The following is a 25,478-nucleotide window of genomic DNA, read 5'->3' on the forward strand; positions in this document are numbered from 1 at the left end:
CGTGGTGTGCTGGGCAGTCCGTTTAATTTGAAAAACGGCCCAGTAGATTTTTCCCACCAGGCCCATTTGTCTCAAATTCGAATTTCCAGTTTAGTTTAAATTTAATACTGATCCTGTTATCAAAATTCAATAGAATTTGTTTGGCCCAACCAAATTTAGCAAACTTTATATTGTTGGAAAGCTAGGAAAAAGATTTACAATACTACACTGGTCTCACTGTGAGATTCATTGTAGAAATAATGTGAAAAAAGAACAAGTCAGGTACTTTTGCACATTCAAACAATTCTTAAAAATCAAACAAAAATGCTATTAAGTTGATTTCAACTCTCATAGCTCACATTTCACTTACACTAATTGTTTCTGCAATAATATGGTGTGCTCACTTTGAGTGATCATGGCCTAGCTTAAATAAAGGACTATATGGCTAGTTTAGTCAATTGATATTGTCCAAAACTATTATGTAAATCATATAAAGTGCTTTGCTTCATTTAAATCTTGTCCCAAGTACTTTCATATGAAGTTGATACCCTGGTCTAAATACTCTCACATGAAATACTTGGTGATATTAAATCATAATTAGAATTGTTAAATTGTATGAGGTATTCTACCTCATTTAAATCATTTTCCCAAATAATGATGATGAATGGTTGACTTAGGTCAACATGATTTCATGCATGATTGTTTGAGGAAGTTAAATCTTAAGAAGATTCAATGAGAGGAAATTATTTCCTCAAGAACTGAATGGAAACTATCATTTACATATGTAATGAGAGAAAATTATTTTTCCTCAAGAAGAAAACCAATGCACCTAATTGTGTTATGTGTGTTATTAGAATAGTTGTGTGAAGCCATGTTGTGCTTAGTATAGCTCGTGAACTTTGTTGGGTGATTGTATCTCGTATTCGTTTTTAGACGCTAGTACCGGAGAATACCAGGAAGAGGAAGGTTTCTACCAAGAAGAGGAGGAGTAGAACTTTGATCACTACCAAGGCAAGCTAATATTCTTGCAAAGTGCAAAGCCCCTTTGGGGCAAGACACCATTAGTCTTACCTTACTTACAATGATCCCATCCCAAGTTTTTACCTTACAAGTTTTTACTTGTTTTATGAAGAAGTTACTTTTATAGTTAACTTTGGTCTAAGTTTAGTGTGTTACTAGAGTAGCAAAGTTAGTCTCAACGCTAGCCAAGCAAGATAGCACCCCTCATGATTAGTGCTAGTGCTAATACTAAAATTGACTACTCTAGCTGGGAACTTGTGATTTGAAATGAATTTGAAAACTTTGGAATGATGAGTCATTCCATTGAATGATTTTGAAGGTGAATATGACTTGAAGGAGATTGTGAATTTTTGACTAAAACTGATATTGGTTTGAATGCGATGCCTTTCCAATTTTTGAGTACCCCCACAATACCTGATTATGGGTAGGGCTTAACTGGAAGTTTATTCATCTTAGTATGGGTTCCCTCTGAACAAGCATCATAGGGGTTATGCTGAGGCTGCCTCCGTTGTATGAGAAATGATGTGAAATGAGGTGAATGTACGGCCCAAGCCCTGTGCAGTTCCCAGGTTGACAATTGGTCTTCACTGGGAGGCCAAGCTCATGGGGAGAGGTACCTATACTAGGGTATGTAAGTGAAAGGTTATGGTTGATGATCCGCGTACTGTGTTACGATGATTCGGGGTTATCCTCGACGGATGAAATCAAATGTCGTGGCACAAGTGTGCAACCTCTGCAGAGTGTAAACCTATTCGAATAGCCGTGTCCACGGTTACGGACGGTTGGAAATGCCATACTATTACCGGTGTCAGATTCTTGAAAGTGTTGATGTTTTGAATTGGTGACTGGACTTGAATCACAACTGAGTTGTGGGAATGACACTAATGTTCCCACCTGAGTTAGTTAGCACGTGAATAAGTCTTTTATCAAATACTTGTGAACTAAAATTGGCCTTATGCAAAATAAACTAGAGCTTAGCACCCCCTTACTAGAATTGTTAAGCACTTACACTAGTATTAGTTTGCGAGTACTTAAAGTACTCACGGCTGTGTCCCTGGCTATTCAAATGGCCAGAGTATGAAGATGAGCAGAACTACCAAGGTGATGACCAGCAGGACGCCTACGACAACTAGGAGTCATCCGACGTCAAGCGTTGGCCTGTGGACTAGAGAGTCCATTTCTATTTACGCTTCCGCTATGAACTTGTGTTTGTTCGTTGATCAATAGATCAACTATTTGTGTAATATGGATCATGTGATCTGAATTTGTAAGACAATATGGTTTTTAATGAATGATTACTTATGGTATTCGACTATTATGTCTCGCAACAGCAATATTCCTGGGATTGCGATGAATGGCATAATAGGCATCTGGACTTAAAAATCCTGGTGTTGACAGCAAGCCAAAACAAGGTCCTCACGATGATCACCAGGGGTAGGGCACCAGGAGGAATCCCCTAGCACAACCTGAGTTAGATAAATCGGAGGGAGGAGGCGGTTGCCGGTGGTGGAGATCTCGACACCAACAGAGTCGGTGGGAGGAGAGGAACCCTAACGAGAGGGGAAAGTTAAAGAAACTTTAGGAGAACGTATCTCTGGCTGAGTATTTCTCCATCATGGTACATAGCAAAGCTAATCTCAATAAATGGATGACATAAGTTAATTATTATTGTGCATTTTATAAAGCTCGTTATTTTTTTTCTCTAAAATGTAAGTAGATTTGTGATAGTTGGATCTTGCAAAAAGATTTGTCTACTAGTCGTGGTTTTGTATAATAAGAAAAGTTTCTACGCTTTCAGGATTTGAATATGTGGCTTGCTACTGCCTTAGCTTATAGTGCATAATACTATACTTATTCGTGAACAGCTTCGATTTTTCACAGAATTTTGGATTTACTTTTGAATTTACGCTGAGGTGACATGTGTATTCTGTGGTGGTTCAACTCCGCTGTTAAACTTTCGTGTGAGGTTTTGGTGGAGTGTTGGAATTTACGTTTGCTCACTTTCTCGCACAGCAGTGGTTTTCCTTTTTAGTCCGGGTGCATGTAGCATTGCCTGGTTCTTGTGCCGCTGTAAATTTTTGTCCTCTTTTCTGTTGTTCTGCGTGGTGGGGTCGTTGGTCATGTGATGGAGTGGTGCAGCGGTGACACGTTTAATTCAAGTCTGGTCAAAGCGGTCCCCCAATACTGAACGATTTGGGCGGTCATTTTCTCTCACCTCTCATTTTCCTCTCTCTCTCCCTCTCTCTCTCTCTCATATGCTCATCTTTTTTCCATCGCCGCCGGCCCGCCGCCCACATCCTTCGTCCAGGGCCGGCCTCTCCCTCTCCCTCTCTGGCCGCCGCGTGCGCGCGGCTTCACCTCTTCGACGAGGTTCTGTTCGCTGTGCGGGAATCACGCGAACCACAACACACGCCTCCTGCTGGGGCCGCAAACCACATCCACTGGCCGAATTGGGAACTCGGAATCCTATAATCCCACCTCCAACGGCTGACGCGCGGGGGCGGTGGAAAACTACATCTCCGCCGCGGCGACCCTCACCAGCGTCACTTTCTAGGTCGAGATGGACGCCTCACCCAGGTCTCGCTGCAACACCACGCGCAGATCAGGTTCGGTTCGACTTCCCGATGGAAGACCGGATACGGATAGGGGAAGGCATCCACTCTAACTGCAGTCGCATCAGGTCGATGGTCGAGATCGACCCCGGCTGCTTCGCAGCGACGTAGGCGTGGTGCCCCGGAGAGGCGTGGGTGAAGCAGGAGGATGTCTATCGGCTATCGCTGCTCTTCTTCTGCTGCGTGGAGGAGCTCGAGGTCTCCGCCGGTGCGCTGTCTGCAGTGGACCTGTGCGGAGGAGCTCCAGGTCTCCATCAGTGAGCGGTATGCAGGGGAACGAGATCGCAGCAGATTCTGGTCGATGCCGACGGGAGGAGCACGCTGCGTCGAGCAGGCCACGCCGCACCGCGGAAGGAGCAGTCTGTCGTTGAGGCAGGGTCTTGGGCGAGCGAGCTCCTCTTCCCTGTATCCCTTGCCAACGCCGGCAGACTCCAGTGCGGTCGAACGAGCGGGAGTTGAGGGGCGGCGCTGCGGCACCGGCCGGATCGTGCAGGCGGGAGCAGCCAGCTCGGCGGGGAATCTGTTGGAGCGGACAATCTGGTTGGCAGCCTGTAAGATCAATCTATTTCTGCTTATTCGTGCAGCAAATTTCGAAATTGCCAACACACACATCCTAGCTTGCTTGATTGATTGAGCGTGCTGGCTTTCAAGATGAATCTGGCTTTTTTTTGTGTGCGTTTGATTCAGTTTAGATTTATGTGTCTGGACTGGTTGTAGTACCAGTCATAGTAATTTATTTTGTTCTTGCAGCCTTCCACTCCATGAACACACGATGTCTGTACTTTTTCATACAGCTCAGAGTATACTCTGTTTCTCCTTTGCATATTTCAAATGTATAGCTACATAAGTTCTAATAAACTAGCTGAAAACATTTGGTCATTCCTTCTGCAACTGTTTCACACTCCTGCTGCACTAGCCATTCAATTGTTAATTATGATCATGTGTTTACTACAATTTTATACTTAACTGGTATGCTAGCATAGTAAATCTCACACATCTTTCTCCATTTGCTCATGTGTTGTAACGAGTAGCTGACTAGGGGGTAGCTGTGAGTGAACAAGGCTGCTTGGCAAATGAATAATTGAGGACTTGATTATTGTACGACGGGAAGCTGCTATGCTATGGACAAATTGGTCTCGAATTGTTTATTGTGATACTTTAACAAGCAATGTTGTTCTGCTGTGCTGCTCAGTTTTTTATGTGAACTTCCCCTATAGTTAACTTGATCTATCCATTCACAATTACTCTAAATTGATTGGGAATTCTAAAAGAAAATACATTGGTAACTTCTCTGACCATACATATTCCCAATTGCAATACATCGACAGAGTATCACAAGATTTCCAGAGAATTTATTTATTGACCAGGAAACCAGTCTATCGTTGATATGACTCCTTTGTACACACCTAGATTCCAGAAACAATTTTACCGACAGAGTGCTACAATATTTTCTGGTCATTGGTCACCTTTCATCGTTTCCCCCTGTTGGTTTGAGGATATTGGCCTGGAGGGATTCCCGTGAAGATACATAGTTGAGGTTTGTACCTATGTGAACTTTCTACAAGTCTTTTCCGGTTCCAGCAGATGCCAATAGTTAGAGCTGACTCTTTTTTTTCGAATCAGTTAGATAGTACTTTGTTGTTGTTTTATTACCTATAAGCTTTGTCTTTTGTTTTTTCACTACTATGCATGGCTTCTGATTGTAATCAAAGATGAAGTTAACGTAGAGGCCATGCTCAAAAGGATTCCAAGCAGAAATGGCAGTGTGTTTAATTCTATGTTCCTTTTTGTTGATTCTTTTTCATTTTAAGACTGTTTCTTAGTAAATATTGCATGCAGAAGTCCTCTGTGGTCTCAAAATTTATTAAGTAGTTGTTTTCTCTATTGCTATGTTACAGACATGACCAGTGATGTTCCCCGGTATTAGACTTAAATTGGTCATGGAAACATAGGAGTTTCTTATGACACCAAATCAGCTGTCTATGGTGTAACTGCTGGAACATTACAGGATGAGAAAAATTGAAAGATGGAGAAATAATCCATCCACCATGAATCTAACCTTAGCATATATTATCCTCTATAGCTATGTTGTAATAAAAAACGGGTATTCCAGTTACGTTAATGGCTGCACAAGATTTTTTTCAGATAAATACTCCTCAAGTCTAAAAACTGAAACAACAAATTTATATTTGTTAGGTCTATTCATTACATTGGTGTAATAGATGTATAAATTTCTGAATAGATTATTGCCCGAGAAAGCTACGCAGAATTATCTCTCTTGAGGTCTGAAGGCAAATCATGTACAGCCCAATGTCCCATTCCTAAAGAAATTTGAAGTTCCTTTATGTTTTGTTGAAGGAGTATAATTTTTTATCTCCTTGAATGCTTAGGTTGTTTCTTAAATGCCTAATAAGTTCAATAATATTGACTGATGTTATAATGTTGATTTGTTTCCCTTTATTGTACATGCTTGAGTTTAAAATTGACCACATTTTTTTTTGCAATTTCAGTTAGAGCTTGAAGAAAGCCTGATCTGATCATCTGTAAATGAGCTAGCTGAGACTGTAACGGACTGTTCAAAATTAGGAAAAAATTAGGCCGCAGCATGTCGGTGAGCACCCCAGCTGCTGCCGGTTCCCCTCCAAGCACGAGGTCATTCATCCCATCACCAAGAGGCGTGGCGCTTGCATGGAGACACGGCGATGATTCAGATTCTAAGATTTTTCAACTTGACAGATCAACGTTGGAGCTACAGGTTCAGGACGCGATACTAGCAGATGGACGGCGGGGCAAGGATGAGCGGCGGGGTGAGGATCATTCATATTCGCATATCTAGCTTTCACCAAACGTTCCTTATATACATACTCTCACATATGTGTCTAATTCTTTTGTAAATGAAGTGCCATCTACTGAATCTTTGGTACTTCAAACAAATTTTAAAAGCACGAGCCATCGAGAACTCCAATATGCCTCCTCATTGTTTAACTGATTATTTAAATTTTCTCAGACTTCAAATGATATGGATGCTTGGAGGTGTGAAATTCATCTCGGCAATGGAAATACAGCCATACACTGGATAAGGTAGCCATTTATTTACCAAAACCTGTATTTTCTCATTTACAATTCTACGTCGGTATTTGATCACCTCAAGAAAAGGATTAAAAATACTTGTGATGGCCAAAAATGATGTGCCAACTATTAAAACTATAAATATTGTATACCAGGAGGTAATGGACTATCTGTAAGAGTATGCACATCAGATCATATCATGGTTGCAGCCTTGCAGGTACATTCAGTAACTTCGACATAGCTTCAGGTATATCTGTGCTTTGAATTCAGACAATTAAAACATTTCCTCAATTCTTTATCCAGTGTTCATCTAATATAGAGGAATTTGGGCAGCTTACATCTACAACGTTGCACATTTATGTGAACAAGACTTTGTATTATGTTCCCTGTCTCATCAATTTTATTGTATGCCACTTCTAAACCATGACACATCTGTTAGTCTGTACACTTGTTTGTTAGTGTTTTCACTGGACTTCATAAAGCGGCGAGTATTTTCCGTTAACTTACTGATAAACAGCACACCATGCTTTTGGTTATTAGGCAAATTGTTCTTACTCTCTATATTAGAAATATAATAATCAGATCATGTTTAAGCTAAGTAATATTTTAGGCTAGGTTATCCTTTGTTTTACTATCCAGGTTGAGTATTTCAAAATAAACATGAAAACCATGCTTTGGGTTAATTGCACATATTGTACTTACTGCCTAGGTTAGGAAAATAAACAACAGACCATGTGTTACGCTAAATCATATTTTAGCCTATAATATCCTATAATTAGACATATTGTTTTTACTGTCCAAGTTGAGTAGTCCGTTACCTGGTGCATGTTTCAGAATATTAACATCAAGTCATGTTTCAGGTTAAGTTATCCTATAATCAGACATATTGTTCTTGTTGTCACTGGTAGAAAAATAAACATTGGATTATGTTTTCGCTTAAGTTATCCTTAAATTGGGCAGACTTCTTTTTCTCTCCAAGTTGAATAGTTCGTTACATAGTGCACTTCATTTACCAACTCGCAGCAGGGCATCGTTTATAATTATCCTTGTGCTCTAAACAATTTCTTATTTTTTTCTGCTCTCCTTTCAGGAGATGCCTTGCATGTTCCTATTTGAAAGACGGTGGTTCGTCAAGAAAGGTAGGCTACGCGCAATCCCTTTGGTTCTTTAATGCCAGCCCCTAGGAGTGGAATCCACAGTACATTGAGAATAGGCAAGCAAAGAGAGGAAGATCCAAAACACATGTCGCCTTAGCCTCGCAGGCATGCAAGCTACTTTTCTGATCCTCGCTGGAAGGTAAGTGGATAAAAATGACAGATCACCAGAAAATGAATTAGCTCTTTCACCTTTCAGGTTTGGAATTCACCTTTGCCACTAAACTGGCTTCTATCAAAGTTCTACTACCTTCGCATTAAAATAAGACCCTGGAAAATCATGAAAATGACAGAAATATGATGAGAATTATTTCAAGGTATATCCCCTCTTTTGCCATATTTTCTTGACACTGGTAATCCATCATGTTTAGAGGTTAATGATAGTTTTGCCAATGAAGGGGAATTTGCAATGAATGCAAGTGCTGGTAAAATTAGTTAGCCAGTGCAAATTTTATAATTCATGATCAGTTTAAATTTTAACTTGTGCGTTGTTGCCTGTGGAGATCTATTACTTCTTTTGGCCTCGACCGTATCTTCCAAACTCACAGAATTATAAGCTACCATGTGCTCAAACTTTTACAATACTGAGTTTGGTAAGTACTATTTGTTCTAGAAGAATTTACATACATCATATGTAAAAATAGAATGTGTTTCGAAACATAAATACATGTAAAGAATTTCACTGCCATGTACAATCTCTTGAAGTACTCCGGTATGTGAATGATATAATACTGTTAAAAGTGAAATGTGTTAGAGAGGAGCGAATAATTAATTGTGTGGTTCAGATTATTTGTTAATAGTGTAATCTTATGGAATTATGCATAAGCACAAATTAAACCTTTTTTTTGTAGTTTCTTAGCCCACCTGGAGTGAATGATAGTCTATACACCTTGTTTCAGAAAGATTTGGTGTTGGGTTTTGTAAGATGTTATTATAGGTGCTCCTTGTATATTACATAGGACGGTCTTGCTGTCAGATATAGAACTGCATCGAGCCATTGCAGAGAAACCACCTAAGATATGGAAAAAGACTTGAATATTGGGTATAACATAAGTGAGGGATCTGTTCAAGTGATGTAGAATACAAAAGTTGTTATGCACTGCATTCATCCGCCAGATTGTAGGACACTGGGCAAGTGAGTGTAAGTAACTTACTGCAGTTCTGTATATTTTTATATAATAATGAAATTGTATTTTCCAAGTCCATCCCATCTAGAATTAGCTAGAACGTGACCATCATATGTTTTTAATGCGTCAAATTTTATGTTATTTTATCCCATCTCCACTTCATAGTTGAATTATGTTGTTTCACAATATACAATACCTGATTTATTTTAGCTATTTTTAGCCTGTTAGAAGCTCAGTATTAGGACTGACAACTTGACCAACTTCGTTTCTAAAACTGTTTTCGAGGATTCAGTTGCAGTGAATGAGATAATGGAGGTGCGACATGAAAAGACGTGCCATTGAAGAATTCATCGAGTCAGAGAATGAGATTACACGCGTCACCAACTATACCACCCAAGCAGGAGCAGCTTCGTTGGTCGAATCCGGATGACACCAACCAGGGCCCTCGACAAGCGATCCCTGGATAGAAGACCATTTAGCCACACTATCTGTCCGCCCTGCAGGTACAGCTGACGACATCATCATTCTCTCCTCTGACAAAGACAACGCCCGCGAGACTTCACCGTGCAAGGGGCAGGAATTTTCAGAGCACGTGCCTACTGCCTAGGCATGGTGGTCTACATTACTGTTTAAATTCAATTTTCTGCATGTGTATTTCGGTCTATCGTCAGTTATGTGGTTAGTGTTCTGCATCCTGTTAATGTACATCGCTCAACTAGCTATGTAATGGAATCTAAAGTAATATGAGCAGTGATGTTTCCTATTCCACGGATAATGGTGTGTTCACTTCTGAACCTATTTGCACGTCGGCTCTCCCCTAATTTTTCGCACATTTCTACTTTGCCGTTGTAATTTAAAATAGAAATATCTTCTATTGTTCAGCTCATGCTGTCTCCTGGGCGCGCTGACGCCACGCTAGATCTTTCGCAAAGATGAGTGCTAACAATTCATTCATGCAAATAAATTAGGTGTTCAAGCATATGTATGCATACCTGGTGTGCCGGCCTCGCAAAGATCAGTGCTAATGATTCATTCGGACAAATAAATTGAGTGTTTATGCATATGTATATGTACCTGGCGGTATTCTCCTTCTGATAATGCACGCATGTGTAGACGGACAACGTTCCCATGAAAACCATGCTATTTTCTCCGAACCAAGGGGATGCAGTGATATGGATGAACCGTATGCGCCTAACAATGGAAAACAACAATACCGTCTTCACCGCCAATAAGCCAACCATTGATTGGTTCCTGAGACCAAAATCCATCTGTGCATTCGGGAATGGTGCAACAAGCTCCTTCGCCAAGAAACCAAACCGCAAGAAAGAACAAGGAAGTATTATTATCCTTTCGCAAGAAAGAACATGGAATATATTATTATCCTTTCGTTCGATGACAAACACAGTAGCGCCAAGTAGTAGATCAGGGTAGAGTTCACTCCGACTCCCTAACGCAATCCATCCTCTTTTTACTCTTATCGTGTTCATTGTTTGGTGTGATTTACAAGCAACCATTGATTGGTTCCTGAGACCAAAATCCATGTGCGCATCCGGGAATGGTGCAACAAGATCCTTTGCCAAAAAACCAAACCGCAAGAAAGAACAAGGAAGTATTATTCTCCTTTCGTGAGAAAGAACATGGAATATATTATTATCCTTTCGTTCGATGACAAACACAGTAGCACCAAGCAGTAGATCAGGGTGGAGTTCACTCCGACTCCCAAACGCAGTCCATCCTCTTTTTTACTTTTATCGTGTTCATCGTTTGGTGTGATTTACATTTCATGTATGTTGTCTTCATGTTTTCTGAGTGCATTTCGGGTATGTAAGGAATTGTGTGTAGTACAACTACTTCCCGAATAACATATTCATTGTTAGTATTCAATTATCGTACATAAACACAATAACACGGCAGGTAGAATCGAATAAATCAAGGCCCAAACAACTATGTATGGGCCAAAACAACAACTACCCAATTTAGGCACAATAAAAGCCCGCGAGTACACTAATACTAGGTATACCAGTCTAGCCGTTTCGTTCATCCAGTTTATTATACATATATTATAATATAAATGATCTATTCATGTTATTTCACCCATTTTCCATCAGGTAGCCGCCATACAGGCACGGCGTGCCGCCGTGCCTATCATTGCTAGTAACATATATGCTAGAATGTGTTCTGCATACTAAGAGCAACGAAGGTTTTATGGGTATTTGCATGTTTTTTGTCATACATATGATTTGTTTAGTTATATATGTTTGCACATACTTTTTGTGCACCTTTGACATTGAAATTGTCCAGTTGGATAGTTTGCATATCTTGAACCGTAAGAGTAACTTCAATAGTATAGTTGGTTGTTGGCTATAAGCAAGATGCCATATCATCTATAGTTAACATGTAGCCAACAAGTACAATAGTTGGCTATAAGAATGTACTACTTTTTTAATGGATGGCCCACCTTTCATTCACACACCTTGGCTAGGAGCACATGCTAGAGCTAGCTCTTGCATAAGAGCTCACTCACATTCTTTCTCCTCTTCTCTCTCATCCAACTAGACACAAATATATTATTTTAATCCTTGTAGCCAGCTGACTAGATCTTATTGTATTTGCTCTAAGATTGCACATACTCCAACAGTCATGTACATATATTATTTTAATCCTTAGCTTATATGTGTGCGAGTACATAGTCATGTGCATTTTTTAAAGTTTAGAAATGTGTGATTATGTCGTTTGCACATTGTGAATGCCAAGATGATTGTTATGCAATTATGGGTGTCGGAAATGTGCATTGTTATTATTGTGCATTTTATATGGAAACATGAAACCACCCTTACATAATTATGTGTTATCTTTATGTTTAGAAATGTGTGCGTAGTCGTGTTGTACTATATTTCAAGGCACAAACTTGTACTTACTCCCTCCATCCCATAGAATAAGGCGTAATATTTTTTTCAGAATTTCTCCATAGCTTAAGGCGTAGGGTGTGGTTTATCCTAATTCTTCCAAGACTACCCCTGTTGGTTGTTAGCCGAACCTAAATAATCGGGAAAGAGGAGCTAATTCAGGCGATGGGCATTGGTCGTGGGTGGTGCATGCAACCTGAGGTGCAGTTATTGCACATTGGGAAGGAAAAAACTAAAGACATGCATGCCATGCGGGAGAGAGAACCAACATGACTGTAGCAATTAATCTCAGCGTTAATAGGGGCACACTGGGAAAGAATTTCAATCGCTGGCCTTTCTTAATCCACGAGCCCAAATTTTTACGCCTTAATCCTTGGTATGGAGGGAGTATATGTCTCCGCGCAAATTTACTTGCATGAAATCAGAGTAATTGGTAGCTTGCATATATGGAAGTGAGAAATTACACGGTATAAGAGTATTCCACCATCTTATGTACTCCCTCATCCGACGACAATTGTCTTAGATTCATTAAAAAATATGTAAATCTAATACATGTTTCATGTGATGGAGAAAGTATATGCCATTATCATGCCAAGTGGTACCAGGAGAGAGGAGATTGTTTATCTCAAAATATGAATCCTATTGAGAAAAGAATCCCATGAACTGTGAAAAAAAGAAAAAGAAAAATCTAGGAAGCGGGCGGGCCATGATAGGAAGGGGCAGCTGGAAAGTTGGAGAGATAGGCGGGGTACCACTCCAAGGAAACCGGAAACCCGGGTTCCCAAAACCGTGGATCCATGATGAGTGTGAACGCGCGTACTAACCAGGAATCCCGCGGTGGACCCAGCGACCTGGCCATCCCATCCCTGACAAAATCCTCCACGCCTAAATATTCGGTCCATCCCAACGGGGTAGCTCTGGCTAATCAAGGGAATCCCACCCGCGGGTACGTGCAAATTGCATTAGTTTACCCTGGACGTCGTACAGGCCACTGGTTTTATCAATGGATTGAGTACCAATCCTCGCGTCCAGGCCACTGGTTTTATCAATGGATTGAGTACCAATCCTCCTCCTCGAAATAGGCTTTCGCCCCGCTATATTAATATAGCAAACGACCCGATACAACGAACGCGCTGGGGCCGCAGCACAACCAAGCCCAAAAGAAAAGAAAAAGAAAGGAAAGAAGAAAAAATGCCGACACCGGCAGATCGACGAAAACGATGATGACCCGCAATCACGCGCCCTCCGAGAAGTACCACCACGCTCCTAGCACGCCGAGGCACCGCATACCAAGCAACACCTTCACCAAGGAGACGACGATGACGCCGCTGCTGCCCGGACTAGTCCTAGGGTTTCCCCCGGTATGCGGAGGGGATTGGGGAGGAGGTACGCCCGACGCCCTTCAGGAAGGAAAGGTGACACCCGTAGGCGTCACCGCGTCGGTGTCGAGCATGCCGACAGGGATTTCTCCCGACCACGAAACCGACCACCCCAGACGCTCCGACGTGCTCCACCTAACATGCCGCCCGCCCGCACACGCCACCACGGTCTTGTAGCCATCCTCGCCGCCTAACTGTGGTCACCGGAGCAAGGCCTAGACGAAGAAAAGGGATGCAGCGGGGACGGGGGTAACAGCACCGCAGCCACGCGGGAGGGAACTGCCTCCACCGCTTTCGCGGTAGCCGACCGGACGAGGCTACGAGGCAGACCAGTGCCCGACCGGCCCGGCCGGACCCAAAAGGGCCCGTAAAGCCCCGCCGCTACGCCGCACCGGCCGGCCGAAGTGCCGCCGCCGCCCACCCACCGCCGCCCGCCTTCTCTTCCTCCGTGGAGCGCCGCCGGCGTGCCAAGAGCAGAGCCACCGCCGTGCCCTCCGGGCCCCGCCCGGGCCTAGATCCGGCCGAGCGGGCCCTGCCATGGCGCCGCTCGTGCGGCTCCGCCGCCAACGGCCGCGCCGCCACCCTCCTCCCACCCGACGTGGGGATCTCACCCGCCACGCCGGACCGCCGGCCGAGGAGCACCTCCCGGCCGCACCTACCCTCGCGCAGCGCCGCGCGCCGAGAGGGAAAGTCGAGGGCCGCCGCCGCTGCGCGCCGGGCCTTGCCCGGCGACGCACGCCGACGACGGCGGAGGAGAAGAGGAGGAGGGGGGAGCTGGACGAGGGGGGGTGGCGGCGCGGCCCCGTCGCCCGCGGGGGACGACGCGGTCGCGAGAGCGTTTTTCTGTTCTGTCCGCTTGTCCGACGCGGGGGCCCACCTTCCTCTCGCACACACTGCTCTGCCTAGATACACTGCACGCATGTGAATTAGCAGCCTCCTAGTAGTACATTAGTAGCCACTCCTACCGGATCTGATCTGTATTCTGTAGCTAGTTTAGGTATGGTGTTTACCTGCAAATGAATCTTTTTTCCCCCTGGAATTGGACGTTGAAACCAGGCCTGTACGTCAAAATAATGTATACTACCTCCATCCAGGACTTAATTAAGGCTTATTGTTTTTTGAAAAGTCAAACAAAAATTTCACTGTGTAAACTTTAAACTCAGGGTATCATATATTAAAGGATGCACACAAATAACAAAATCTGACATATTTTGAGATTGTGATAGTTTGCACTATTCACTATTATAGATGTCAGAATTTATCATTATTTTTGCACAACCTTGAATATATGATACTCCTTGCGTCCCATATATTTTTCTGAAACTTTAAAATACAAATTTGAGTCTTTTGAAAACAAAGAGCTACATGTAGCTCGGCCTCCAAAACGCCACACTCGGCCGTCTGGTTCTTATTTAAAAATCATACATTTAATACTCCATCCATTTAAGAAAGGATGTCTTAATTTTATTTAAATTTAGATATATTTAGAGGTGATTTACTACTAGTTTATAGATACATGTATAAACTGGCAGAGGCAGTACTGGTAGAAGAAAAACTAGCGCTGCTGCCATTGTTAACACGATGACTAGGCCTAGGCGGATGATGATTAAACAAGGACCGACTAAGAGACACACAAGAGGCTGGAGGGGAACTCAAGTCCGACACCCGCTCCTCGCGTCGCGCCCCTGGCGACGCTGGGAGCGAACCCTAGCGCCGCCACCGCCGGAGGCCCGCCTGCGCCGCCCCTCTGCCGCCGCTGCCGCTGGCCACTGCCGCGGTGGCGGCGGACCTCATCTCCAAAGGAGGTGAGGGGGTCCGGTGTCTGCTTGGCCGGGGAGGCCGGCCGTGTGGGGCGTCGCCGGAAGGAGGGGAGCCGGGGCGGCGGCCTCGGGGCTCCGCCGCTGCGGCGGCGGAGGTGATGCGAGGCGGGCGCCGCGGCTTGCGGCGGCGCGAGCGTGGCCCCGTGCAGAGGTGGTGGTCGGGCGGGCCGTTCCGGGCCCGATCCGGGCCGCGACGGGCGGGCACGGCGGCGGCGTGGCTTGCTGTCTTGTTGGCGGCCGCGTTGTGGGCGGTGGCTTCGGCTGCTCGGGCTTGGACGGCAGGCGCGGCCGGGCTGGAGTTGGTCTTGGTGGTGAGGGCGTGCTGCGGAGTTTGGTGGTCGGCCACGGTGCATCGGCGCCGGCCTCGTTGCTCCATCTTGCTTCACGGTCGGGTCGACCTCCGGGCGAAAGCTCTGCACGCGACTTCGGTACGTGCCGACGACGGCGGCGCCTCTGGGCGTCGTTCTCCTTCTTGTTGGCGTCGTTGTGGAGTCTCTCGATTCCGACCGACGAGAGGGGTCCTAGAAGCTCCGGGTGAAAACCTAAGCTCCATCGGGAGCGGGCGACGGCAACGGACGCGTTGCTACCTTGTTGGAGGCGTCGCCTTGGAGCCTTCTAGCCCTCGCGGTGCGGTTGGTTCGTAGCGGCTGGGCGAGGGGTCTCTGTGGCTAGGGAGGTGGAAGCTGGGGCGGCGGCCCCGGACGGCGGTGGTGTGCCGAGGCGGCGGCCTCGGGCCTCTTTGCAGCGACGGTCATATGGGGCTTGACCGTGGGCTTGCGTTTGGTTGGGTGGCGGCTTGGAGCTGTGCGGGCAGCGAGTTTGTCGACCTGGCTGGATCGACTTCGGGCGATGCGATGGTCGATCTGGCTGCTACGTCGGGGCGGCGGCCCCGAAGGCATGGTGCTTGGGTGGCGACTTGGAGATCTGTGTGGACAGCGAGGATGTCGACCCGGCTGGTTCGTCTCCGGGCAATGCGGAGGTCGTTGTGGCTTGTAAGTCGGGGCGGCGGCCCCGAATCTAGAGGTGTGTTTTCTTGCGTTGGTAGCCGCGTTGTGTGGATGACGGGCCCCTCGTTTGTGCGGTTTTTCGTCTCGGTTTTCCTTATAAACCGGGCAATGTATGGTTTTTGGACCCGGTTTTCCTTATAAACTGGGTCATTCTGTGCATAGCACCTTTCTATCTAATCGGGCGGCAGGTATCGACTGCCTTGAACTCAAAAAAAAAAGAGGCTGGAGAGGACGAAACATGGTGGCACCAGACTACCAGAGAGAGGGAGGGAGGAGGAGGAGCAGCGTGGGGGAGGGGACAGCGAGAAAAGAAAAAGAAAAAGAAAAGAAAAGAGCAAGGGGCAAGGCAAGACCGCCCATGGTTTTGGCGAGAGCAAAACCGGGGCAAAGAGTGGAATCGCTGGATCCCTGGAAACTGGAGGGAGGGAGGGTTTCCTTTCCACAAAACCGGGAGCGGGGCCAACCTGATCAATCAAAGTGGTGTTGAGGCGACCTTTCGCCGCACCTGCTTCTTTTCCATTCCTTGGTTTGCTTACGTGGCAATCAGGGACGCTGCGGCACGCGCCCGTTGGATCCCATCGCCCAATCTAGCCCAACCAACGGCGCCACGTTATCGTTCGTGCTCCTGCACCACCATGCGCATGTGGGGACCCACCCGCTGTTTCACTAAGACTACTCATAGTGGGAGTAACTTCACTAGTAACTAAGTGTCCAACTCAGCAAATTTGCTTATGTGTCAGTGAGTTAATGAGGAGAGAGGAGAATGGAGTAACATAGCTAGTTACTGTAACATCACACTTCCCAAGATACAATGAGTCTATAAGCTAATTAATGAAGACATATGTGATACTACTTTGATGTTACTAACCACTATGAAGGTACTACCTCCGTTTCAAGGAATAAGGCGCCCTCGTTTTACGAGCTTTTTGTTTGACCAAGAATTACTTTAAATAGATAAAGATTGTTTGTATGAAATTCGCATCATTAAAAAGTGTTTTTCAATACGAATCCAACGATACTACATGCATATAATATAATCAAGATTTTGTTGCTCAACTTTTATGGTCAAAGTTCGTCTTGGAATACGCGTGCGCCTTATTCCTTGAAACGGAGGTAGTAGTAACATAGAGTAGTAACATGTGCATGTTACTACTCTATGTTACTTCCCACTATGACTAGTCTCATTGTATCTTGAGAAGTGTGATGTTACTAACCACTATGAAGGTAGTAACATAGAGTAGTAACATGAGCATGTTACTACTCTATGTTACTTCCCACTATGACTAGTCTAAACTCGGTGCACTAGTTTCTCTTCCCGCTGGATTGGGGAACAAGTCGGAGATGGAGTACTAGATTTAGCTGTACCAGACAGATTATTCCTCTTATGTTAAGTGATGTAAACTCTTATCAGCAATGAATAATGAATAAAGAGATTTAAGTTGTCAAACCGGACTATTGTGAAATATACACAACAAAATAAAACATAAATAGTGGCATAGGGCATCTCAACAGAGACACGGTCCCCATCGCACCGTTAGGGGTCCAAATAGAAAAACCCGGCCTCAAGCGAACCGCCTCATCCGACCACAACCGGCTTGAAATGTCGGCACCCCCACATCCTCCGCTATAACCTAGGGGCGATTCCGCGCATTCGGACACGTCCGAACACATGCACCGGCTAGGATTCCAACTAGCAGGCCATGGGATTCCAACCGCAGGTGAGATTAGGCCATGGGATTACTGAACGCAATACTCCGCAATGCAGCAAGAGGCACTATCTATCTAGGGGCGACGCCTCATGGAGGCCATCCTTGGTTGTGGCCCAGCCTTTCCAAGTTACTTTCTCTTTTAAACGGTACATTGAGGCCATAAAAAATAAAGATAGTATGTGTATATATTGCAATGTTGGCTCGTCCTATCTCAGGGGTTGATGAAATTGGCCCTGTCTAGTTTAACGATCACGCTCCGCCACTGAATCTAGCTAATTGCATCTATGCTTAGTAGGTGATATTTGCGAGGACAACCTTAATCCCCAAGATAATAATATTCAACGGTAGTACAAAGAGCTCTAAGGATAATAATTTTTTTGATTCAAAGATATTCCATAGGATATTTGTATGCCATACTTCACAAGAATGGAACTCCCAGGATATTTCCTGAAGATCATGTGCACCCTCCTTTTGTAAAAAAAGGATCATCTATCTAGGGATATTTGATTTCCACGATTTCTAAAACACGAGGATATGAAAATAGTTGTCAGAAAAACAATATGGAAAATACATATCATGTATGAGTATGACTAACTCAAAAAGTTACAGGAACTGACACCAAATGTGTTTTGACACACCATAGGAAAACCAAATTAAGTGTAGCAAGAGATTTGACATTTTCACATCTACATGAAAAATAGATGCCCAATGGCCTATTTGGTTCTTAATAACTGCATATGAATGTTAGAGGATTATATTTGTTAAAATAATTTCTATAGAGCCGTTATTTCATTTGTAAGATTATATTCTTTTTTCTATTGGTACTTTAAATGCAAATCCATGGAATTTTTCCTCCTTAGGTCCAACCTCACAATTTTTTTATAGTGTAATAGCATATACACTTAATTATATTGATTTAATAAAAACCTCAAACCGGTTATTTTTTGTGAAACACTCTTTGATGTTTGTTCCAATCCTTCGAAATTCTAATCATGTATATATTTATGTTTCCATACTTAGGCCTTGTTTACTTCTAGAGTATTTATGGAGATGGGAGGGGATTATTTCGTATCCCGAAAAATCCCCACTAGTTCGTTTACTTCTCCGGTTTTGAACGACATAATCTCGAGATATCCCCTCCCATCCCTTCATCCCCATATTTTTTTGCCTAAATCAAAAACTCTCCATCATACTAGTGTATTTTTGGGGAAGGGTATTTGGGGGGATTGGGTGAACACTAAATCCCCTCCCATCCCCATACCCAGTGGGAAGAAAAATACGAGAGAAGTAAACAAGGCCTTAAGGAATCTGGTTATTCACATAGACCCATTATACAAAAAAAGAGGCCTTGATTTTTTGCTCAATTTTGAAAAGAATTAACCGCCTCCTATAAAACCTAGTCGCCTCCACCTCATCCTCCTCCATAGATTAGTCCCCCCCTCCTCCGGCTAGCCTTGTCAGGAGTGTGAATCCCGATCTTTGCGTGATTTTTTAAATAAAAGTAATGCTTTTAATAGATTAGGTTACGGTTTTGGTATCTGTCTTGTTTTTCACCTCCGCATCAATTGGTAGCGCATCATCTACAGTAAGTGATCATCGCCCCTTCGTTCAACAACGAGATTCCCTTGCCGAAGTTAATAGTGGTGTTGGAAATTATTTTTTTCTAGGTATAAGCTTTGAGATCTTGCTTCGCCAGGTCGATGTTGGACATTTTCTCATGTTTGTCGCGAGGAGGATTGTCCTCAGAATCATTGTCTCCGCTACTACATCCTCAACAATGGTGGTTCATATTCCCAACTTCCCAGTGACGTCGACCAAATTGTTCAATCTTTTCCCTAGCATACTGGTGTTCGTACTCCTAACTATGATGATAAACTGCTTTTATGGTTGCGTGCGTGCACATAGCGTTGATATTACGGCTCAAATTAAAAATATGGAAGAACCTAGGTTGCTTAGAGTCTGGTCTTCTTCGTCTTTCTTAAAAAAAATACAAAATTGTGTTACAAAAGAAGAAAGAGTTTGAAGATTTCAAAAATTTACTCGTTTCTTTTAAACTTTGTTTTCTAATCGCTGGAGACAACTAATGTATCTGTACCATGTATATTGTTTGATTCTATTAAATATACGTGGTATTGATAGTCAAAGAAAAATGCCTTGCTCTTTTATACTGCTGCCAATCAAACAATCCCTAGATAGATTGGGTGTTAGCTTGGGTTACAGATACGAAGACCCAAAAAATAAGGGCATACTAGTAGTTTAGTTTAGTGTAGTGGGGACTAGATTGTAGTTTATACTAGAGTGACCGATAGCCAAACCAAGGGGCGCCGAAATATTTTTAGCGACCAGTGGGGTTGAACAGTTGGTCGGTTGGATTATGCATGAAAGTCCACTTAGCAAAACCAGGAGTCTGGGAAATCCGGGGAGAGCACCCACGGTAATGGGAGGGATGTTTCGGCAGGGGGGATGCACCTCCGCAACCAGTGGAAGTAAACAAACGTGAACAAGTACACGTACCACTCATCAGATCACGGAGAAACGAAGAAGGCTAGGCCTCCTCTCCTCGGACGCGCGACGCGGCTACTGGCCCAATACCAGCTCCCACACCCAGTTCCCAGTTTCTGCAAAACCACTGGCGCCCTCCCTCCCTTTATATCCTCGCTATCAATCTCTCCTGCCTTCCATAGCTCACATCACCGCCACCCTCCTCTCATCCTTCAACTTCTACCTCTCCGGCAAGTCGAGCTCCACCGACAATCCTCCATCCACACGCACGGCCAGCCAAAGACCGACGACGACGATGCGGCTGAGCTGCAACGGCTGCCGGGTCCTCCGCAAGGGGTGCAGCGAGGACTGCAGCATCCGCCCCTGCCTGCAGTGGATCAAGAGCCCCGAGGCGCAGGCCAACGCCACCGTCTTCCTCGCCAAGTTCTACGGCCGCGCGGGCCTCATGAACCTCATCAACGCCGGCGCCGAGACCCTCCGCCCGGGCATCTTCCGCTCGCTCCTCTACGAGGCCTGCGGCCGGATCGTCAACCCCGTCTACGGCTCCGTCGGGCTGCTCTGGTCCAACAACTGGCAGATGTGCCAGGCCGCCGTCGAGGCCGTCCTCGCCGGCAAGCCCATCGTGCAGGTCTCCTCCGAGGACGCCGCCGCCGACCGCACCCCGCCGCTCAGGGCCTACGACATCCGACACGTCGGCGCCTCGCCGGCCGCGGCCGCCGATGGGAGGCTCCACAAGGTCGCCAGGGCCGGACGCACCCGCTTCAAGCGCGCGTCTTCGGCCTCGTCCCACCACAAGCCCTCCAACAACGCCGACTCCAGCAGCCACAGCCCCAAGGCGCCGCAGCCGCAGCCGCGGGCAGAGGTCGAGCTAGATCATGACGAGCACCACCACGACTCCCACGACGAGGAGGTGGAGGAGTGCGCGTTCCAGCGAGGCCCGAGCCACGAGTCCTCCGACAGCCACCACCACGTCGAGGTGGAGCCGCACTCCCACCACGACGCGTCCGCCGACACGGACGCCGAGGCGGGCTCGCACGTCAGCCAGGCGGAGCAGAACACTGAGCCAGCCGCAGAGATGAACGCCGAGGAGGTCGAAAAGGAGCACCAAGAACTCGGGCTCGACCTCACGCTAGGATTCGCTCCCGTCGCGGCGGCGCGGCCGCCACGATTCCACGTGAGCTGCCGGACCGCCGAGGAGCCTGCTTTCGTGGGGCTCCGCTTCCTCTAGCAGTCTACTAGCCTGGATGTCCCCGGCTGAATTCTTGAGCAATTTTTCCTTGTGAACAAAATAGAGAGCTATTTGATGATTGAACTCTTTTACTAGAACTTCTTTCAATTAGGATCTGTCAGCTCCTTCATTCGTAGTATTTCATGGCTGCAATGAGTGTACAGACAATAGCTCCCATAAAAATATATCTTCTTCCCATCCAGAAATGTGTTCTGCTGCTCAGTTCTACTACCACTGCATTTTGTCAGTCAGGTGTGCATTTTGTCAGCTGGCTATGATGGGATCCTGAAATCTATGGAGGTATGTCACTTCTTCCAACGCCTGTACAATTCGTAGTAGCATTCCAGAGTAGTACCGACTCCCCTTGTCAGCTCCAACTTCATTGGAGGGCGTCTCATCAGCGACAAAGTTATCATCTTCATTCACTCGAGAACCACAAACAGACCCAGAATTTGCTAGCTAATTCTGGTGATTCTATTTTGGATAGCACACGTCCTTGTATACAATGTTTACAGAGCATATACTGTCAGACGGGAAAAAGTTATCTTCCATGTTGTTTAACATTATGGTGAATATGCTTGTAATTATTATTGAGCGTGCTAATGTTGATGAGCAAATTGAAAGGATAATCCCTCACTTGGTTGACTGTTGGGGGGATGACCCCGGTATGCCAAAGGCATGCCAAACCGGATGATTTGAGCCATCAAAGTACCGGTTTAAAGGTTGATCCGGATAACGAAGGTTGATTCGGAGAATCGTACCGGTATCCCGGGAAGGGGGATACCGGAACTAGCTAAGAATGTACCGGGATACCGGAACAGGCTACGCTGTAGCATATCGGCAGAACTAGTCAAAGATGCTCTTCAGAGCTAGAAGACAAAGATGAGCGAAGCACTTCAGCTTTAATCGAAGCCATGACGCCAAAGGCGAAGCATGACGTAAAAGGTGCCAGAGGATGTCACAGCTCCTGATTAAAGGCATACCGGCATCACCGGTAGCTAAAGTAGCTTTGTAAAGTAGTTTGTCTAGTCAAAGATCCCATTAGGGTTTCTAGGGTTTCTTCCCCTGTAAGCCACCCTCTCCCCTATATAAGGAGAGGGGCACAGCCCTTCGCGGGCACGTTACGTTGCATGACGACCTAATAGCTATCTTGTACACAGAAACTTGTAAAGCACTTGTGACGAAGAAATAGAGAGATCTAGTGTTGTCTTGGTTCTTGAGTTCATCATCTTCTTCCTTCGGCCAAGGCCAAGTTCTTGAGGAATCTATCCGGAAACCTCTCAATCCATACCAACCCCCCCCCCCCCCCCCCCCGCGAATCCTCTAGCGTCCATTCGGCCCCAAGATAAGCCATTCCATGGCATCTGTCTATTCACCACAACGACAGTTGACGCCCACCGTGGGGCCAGCAGCGGCGCTTGCTGGAGTTCATATTCGGGCGGGCCTCCTCACCGTCGGCGGCGAGCGTGTCGTCACCGCGCTCGTCAACCGCATCCGCGACATGCGCTTCATCAACGACAACACGGGCTGCTTCTCCAATGGAGGTAAGTTCCCCAAGAACGGCCGCGTCATCGAGTCCGGGAGCATCCTCGTCTACTACGGCACCGTCCCTGAGCGCCAGTGCCTCTCGCCGGTGCTGGTGGCTCCGGATCCGCCAAGGTCTGCGCAGCGACCGCGCCGCCGGCAGCATCGAGGTGCTGGTCGTTGGCACGGGCGACGCCGGCAAGGAAGCTGCGGCGGAAGGCGCTGGCCGGACGAAGTCCACGCGCACGGCCAAGCCGCCGACCGAGCGCAACCAGGAGGCTGCAGGCGCTTCCGCACCACCACCAGAGACTCCACTCCAAGCGGCCATGAGCGTCCTGGCTACGCCCATCGCGCAGAACATCGACCCGGCAGTGGGTCAGGCGGAGCTGGAGGCGCAACGCCAGAAGCTGCTCGCGAACGGCGCCGACATCGTCCGGGCGCAGCGCGAGCTGAACCTAACCCTACGTGAGTATAACACTACCCATGGCTTTGCTTCTGTTAGCGCTCAGGCTGCAAGGATACCAGAAAACCGGCTTAGAGCTCGCAACTTAGATCAGGATTTGCGTAAGGAGAATTTTACCGGAAAAAACACTTCTGCATCGTTGAGCATGGTAGAGAAACCTAAGTATAGCAGTTCGGATAAAACCATAAAAGCTGCTAAGGCTGCAGTAGAGCTGTGTGAATCGCTTTCCGGAGATGCTTTGGCAAAACAGCAAGAGCGTGTCAGGGAGTTGCTTGATACCATCGAGCAGTAAAATGCTGAGCAGCTGGCCAAGTTGAACAAGGCCGCGGCTTCGAAATCTGTGCGTTCAACAAAGAATGCCGGAAGCAAGTCCCATGGGCAGGCATCATCCCCCCATCCGGACAAGAGAAAAGAAAAAGAGGTGAATGCGCAGCAGATGACTGTGTACGATCCGGTTTTTGCCGGAAAACAACAAGCCGGGCGACATGAGGCCGGTAGAAAAAGCCAAGGGGCAGATCGTGGCTACGCCAGATACGGCTATGCCAGAGATGAGTATGCCGGTAGAGGTGAAACCGGGCAAAATTATCGTGCACCAAGAGCTGCTTATGCAGAGGAGGAAATGCCTTCGCCAAGGTACCGGCAGGCAAGGGCCGCGGTACCGGAAAGATACGATGAAGCCGATTCAGCAACCGAAAGAGTCGGAGCCTACCGGAACCCTTTGGGGGAAAGGTTAGGAGAAAGATGCCTACCAGACCGGGATGCGAGGCACAGGCTGGATAGGATGTACTTGTCTGAAATGGTTGAGGTAGAAGGTCCTCCGGGTCCCAAGTGTTTTGGCCCGCGGATCATGAAAGAGGAACCACCTGTTCGCAACTTCACGTTGCCCCGTGACACGAAAACGTACGATGGCACCACTAAGCCGGAAGACTGGCTTGCGGATTACGTGACCGCAGTTTACGTTGTCGGTGGTGGAGGAACCGTCGCTGGTGGAGGAAACCGGCGTTGGGCCGTGAGAATTGTACCATCTTTTCTGGTAGGACCAGCGCGCATCTGGCTAAACAACTTGCCGACAGGAAGCATAAACGGCTGGTTGGACTTTGAGGAAGCTTTTGTGAGCAACTTCAGCAGTACCTACCGGAGGCCAAACAGGCCGCAACAGCTTGCTCTGTGCACGCAGCGTTCGAATGAAACAGACCGGGATTACCTGACCCGGTGGAACTCCATAAGAAACTCCTGTGAGGGAGTAATCGAGGCGCAAGCCATAGCTTGGTTTTGCAACGGGTGCAGAAGAGGGTCACCTCTGTGGCAAAAGCTACAGAGGAATATGCCAGCAACCTTGTCAAAAATTATACGTGTGGCGGATAACTACGCGTTGGGAGACCCAATGCAACCGGCAGTGCAGGCAGAGCCAGCACAAACAAGCCAACCACGCCAAGACCAGTACCGGGATAACCGACACAACAAAAGAAGGGAAGAATTCCCGGATCGGAGGTACGGTCCGCAGCAAGTTGCTGCTGTGCAAGATAACTCTGGCGCCAGCGGCAGCCAGAGGCAGAAAACCGGATCGTAGCCATGGGCGGGTCCTAAGAAGTAGTGGGTTGAAAAGAAACCCTGGGGCCAAAAAAAGAACTGGCAAGAACATGCAAAATACACCATGGAAGCAGCTATGGACCAACCTTGCCGGTGGCACACACCAAATCCAGCTAATCCGTCTAACCATTTGACGAAGGATTGTTCTTGGACCAAGTACCTGATGTTGAAAGGTGCGGTAAAAGATGCGCAAGCACAAGGCTGTACCACGATACTACCGCCATCGCAAGATATGATGCATCAGCACCCCTTACCACCACCACCACCGCTTACCGGAGCAAATGCTCTACCGGTACAGCCTCAGCCAAATCGGCAGCAGCACCAGCAAGTTCATCAGGTGGGTGATGGCAATGGCCAACCGCCACCGCCGGCACCTTTGGGCCGGAATG

The 25,478-nt window shown here is 46.5% G+C and overlaps 1 protein-coding gene and 1 long non-coding RNA gene across 13 annotated transcripts; both read left to right on the top strand.

Moving 5' to 3' along the window:
* Positions 1–3,198: 3,198 nt before the first annotated feature.
* Positions 3,199–9,729, top strand: LOC127306837 (uncharacterized). 12 transcript variants are annotated; one of them, XR_007854913.2, is made up of 5 exons: positions 3,201–5,148; positions 6,122–6,418; positions 6,619–6,692; positions 6,836–6,927; positions 7,771–9,729. It is a non-coding gene; the product is annotated as an uncharacterized lncRNA (long non-coding RNA). The 12 variants fall into 12 exon arrangements; XR_007854916.2 differs by having other exon boundaries at positions 6,836–6,897; positions 6,984–9,729; XR_007854917.2 differs by having other exon boundaries at positions 6,836–6,897.
* A 10,703-nt stretch (positions 9,730–20,432) lies between these two features.
* On the top strand, positions 20,433–21,589 carry LOC127306839 (uncharacterized). The gene has a single exon (XM_051337545.2). It carries the CDS (start codon positions 20,580–20,582, stop codon positions 21,510–21,512), a length of 933 nt encoding a protein of 310 aa, XP_051193505.1. The 5' UTR covers positions 20,433–20,579; the 3' UTR covers positions 21,513–21,589.
* The last annotated feature ends 3,889 nt before the right edge of the window (positions 21,590–25,478 follow it).

This window comes from Lolium perenne, chromosome 2, assembly GCF_019359855.2.
Source record: "Lolium perenne isolate Kyuss_39 chromosome 2, Kyuss_2.0, whole genome shotgun sequence".
Taxonomy (NCBI): Eukaryota; Viridiplantae; Streptophyta; class Magnoliopsida; order Poales; family Poaceae; genus Lolium; species Lolium perenne.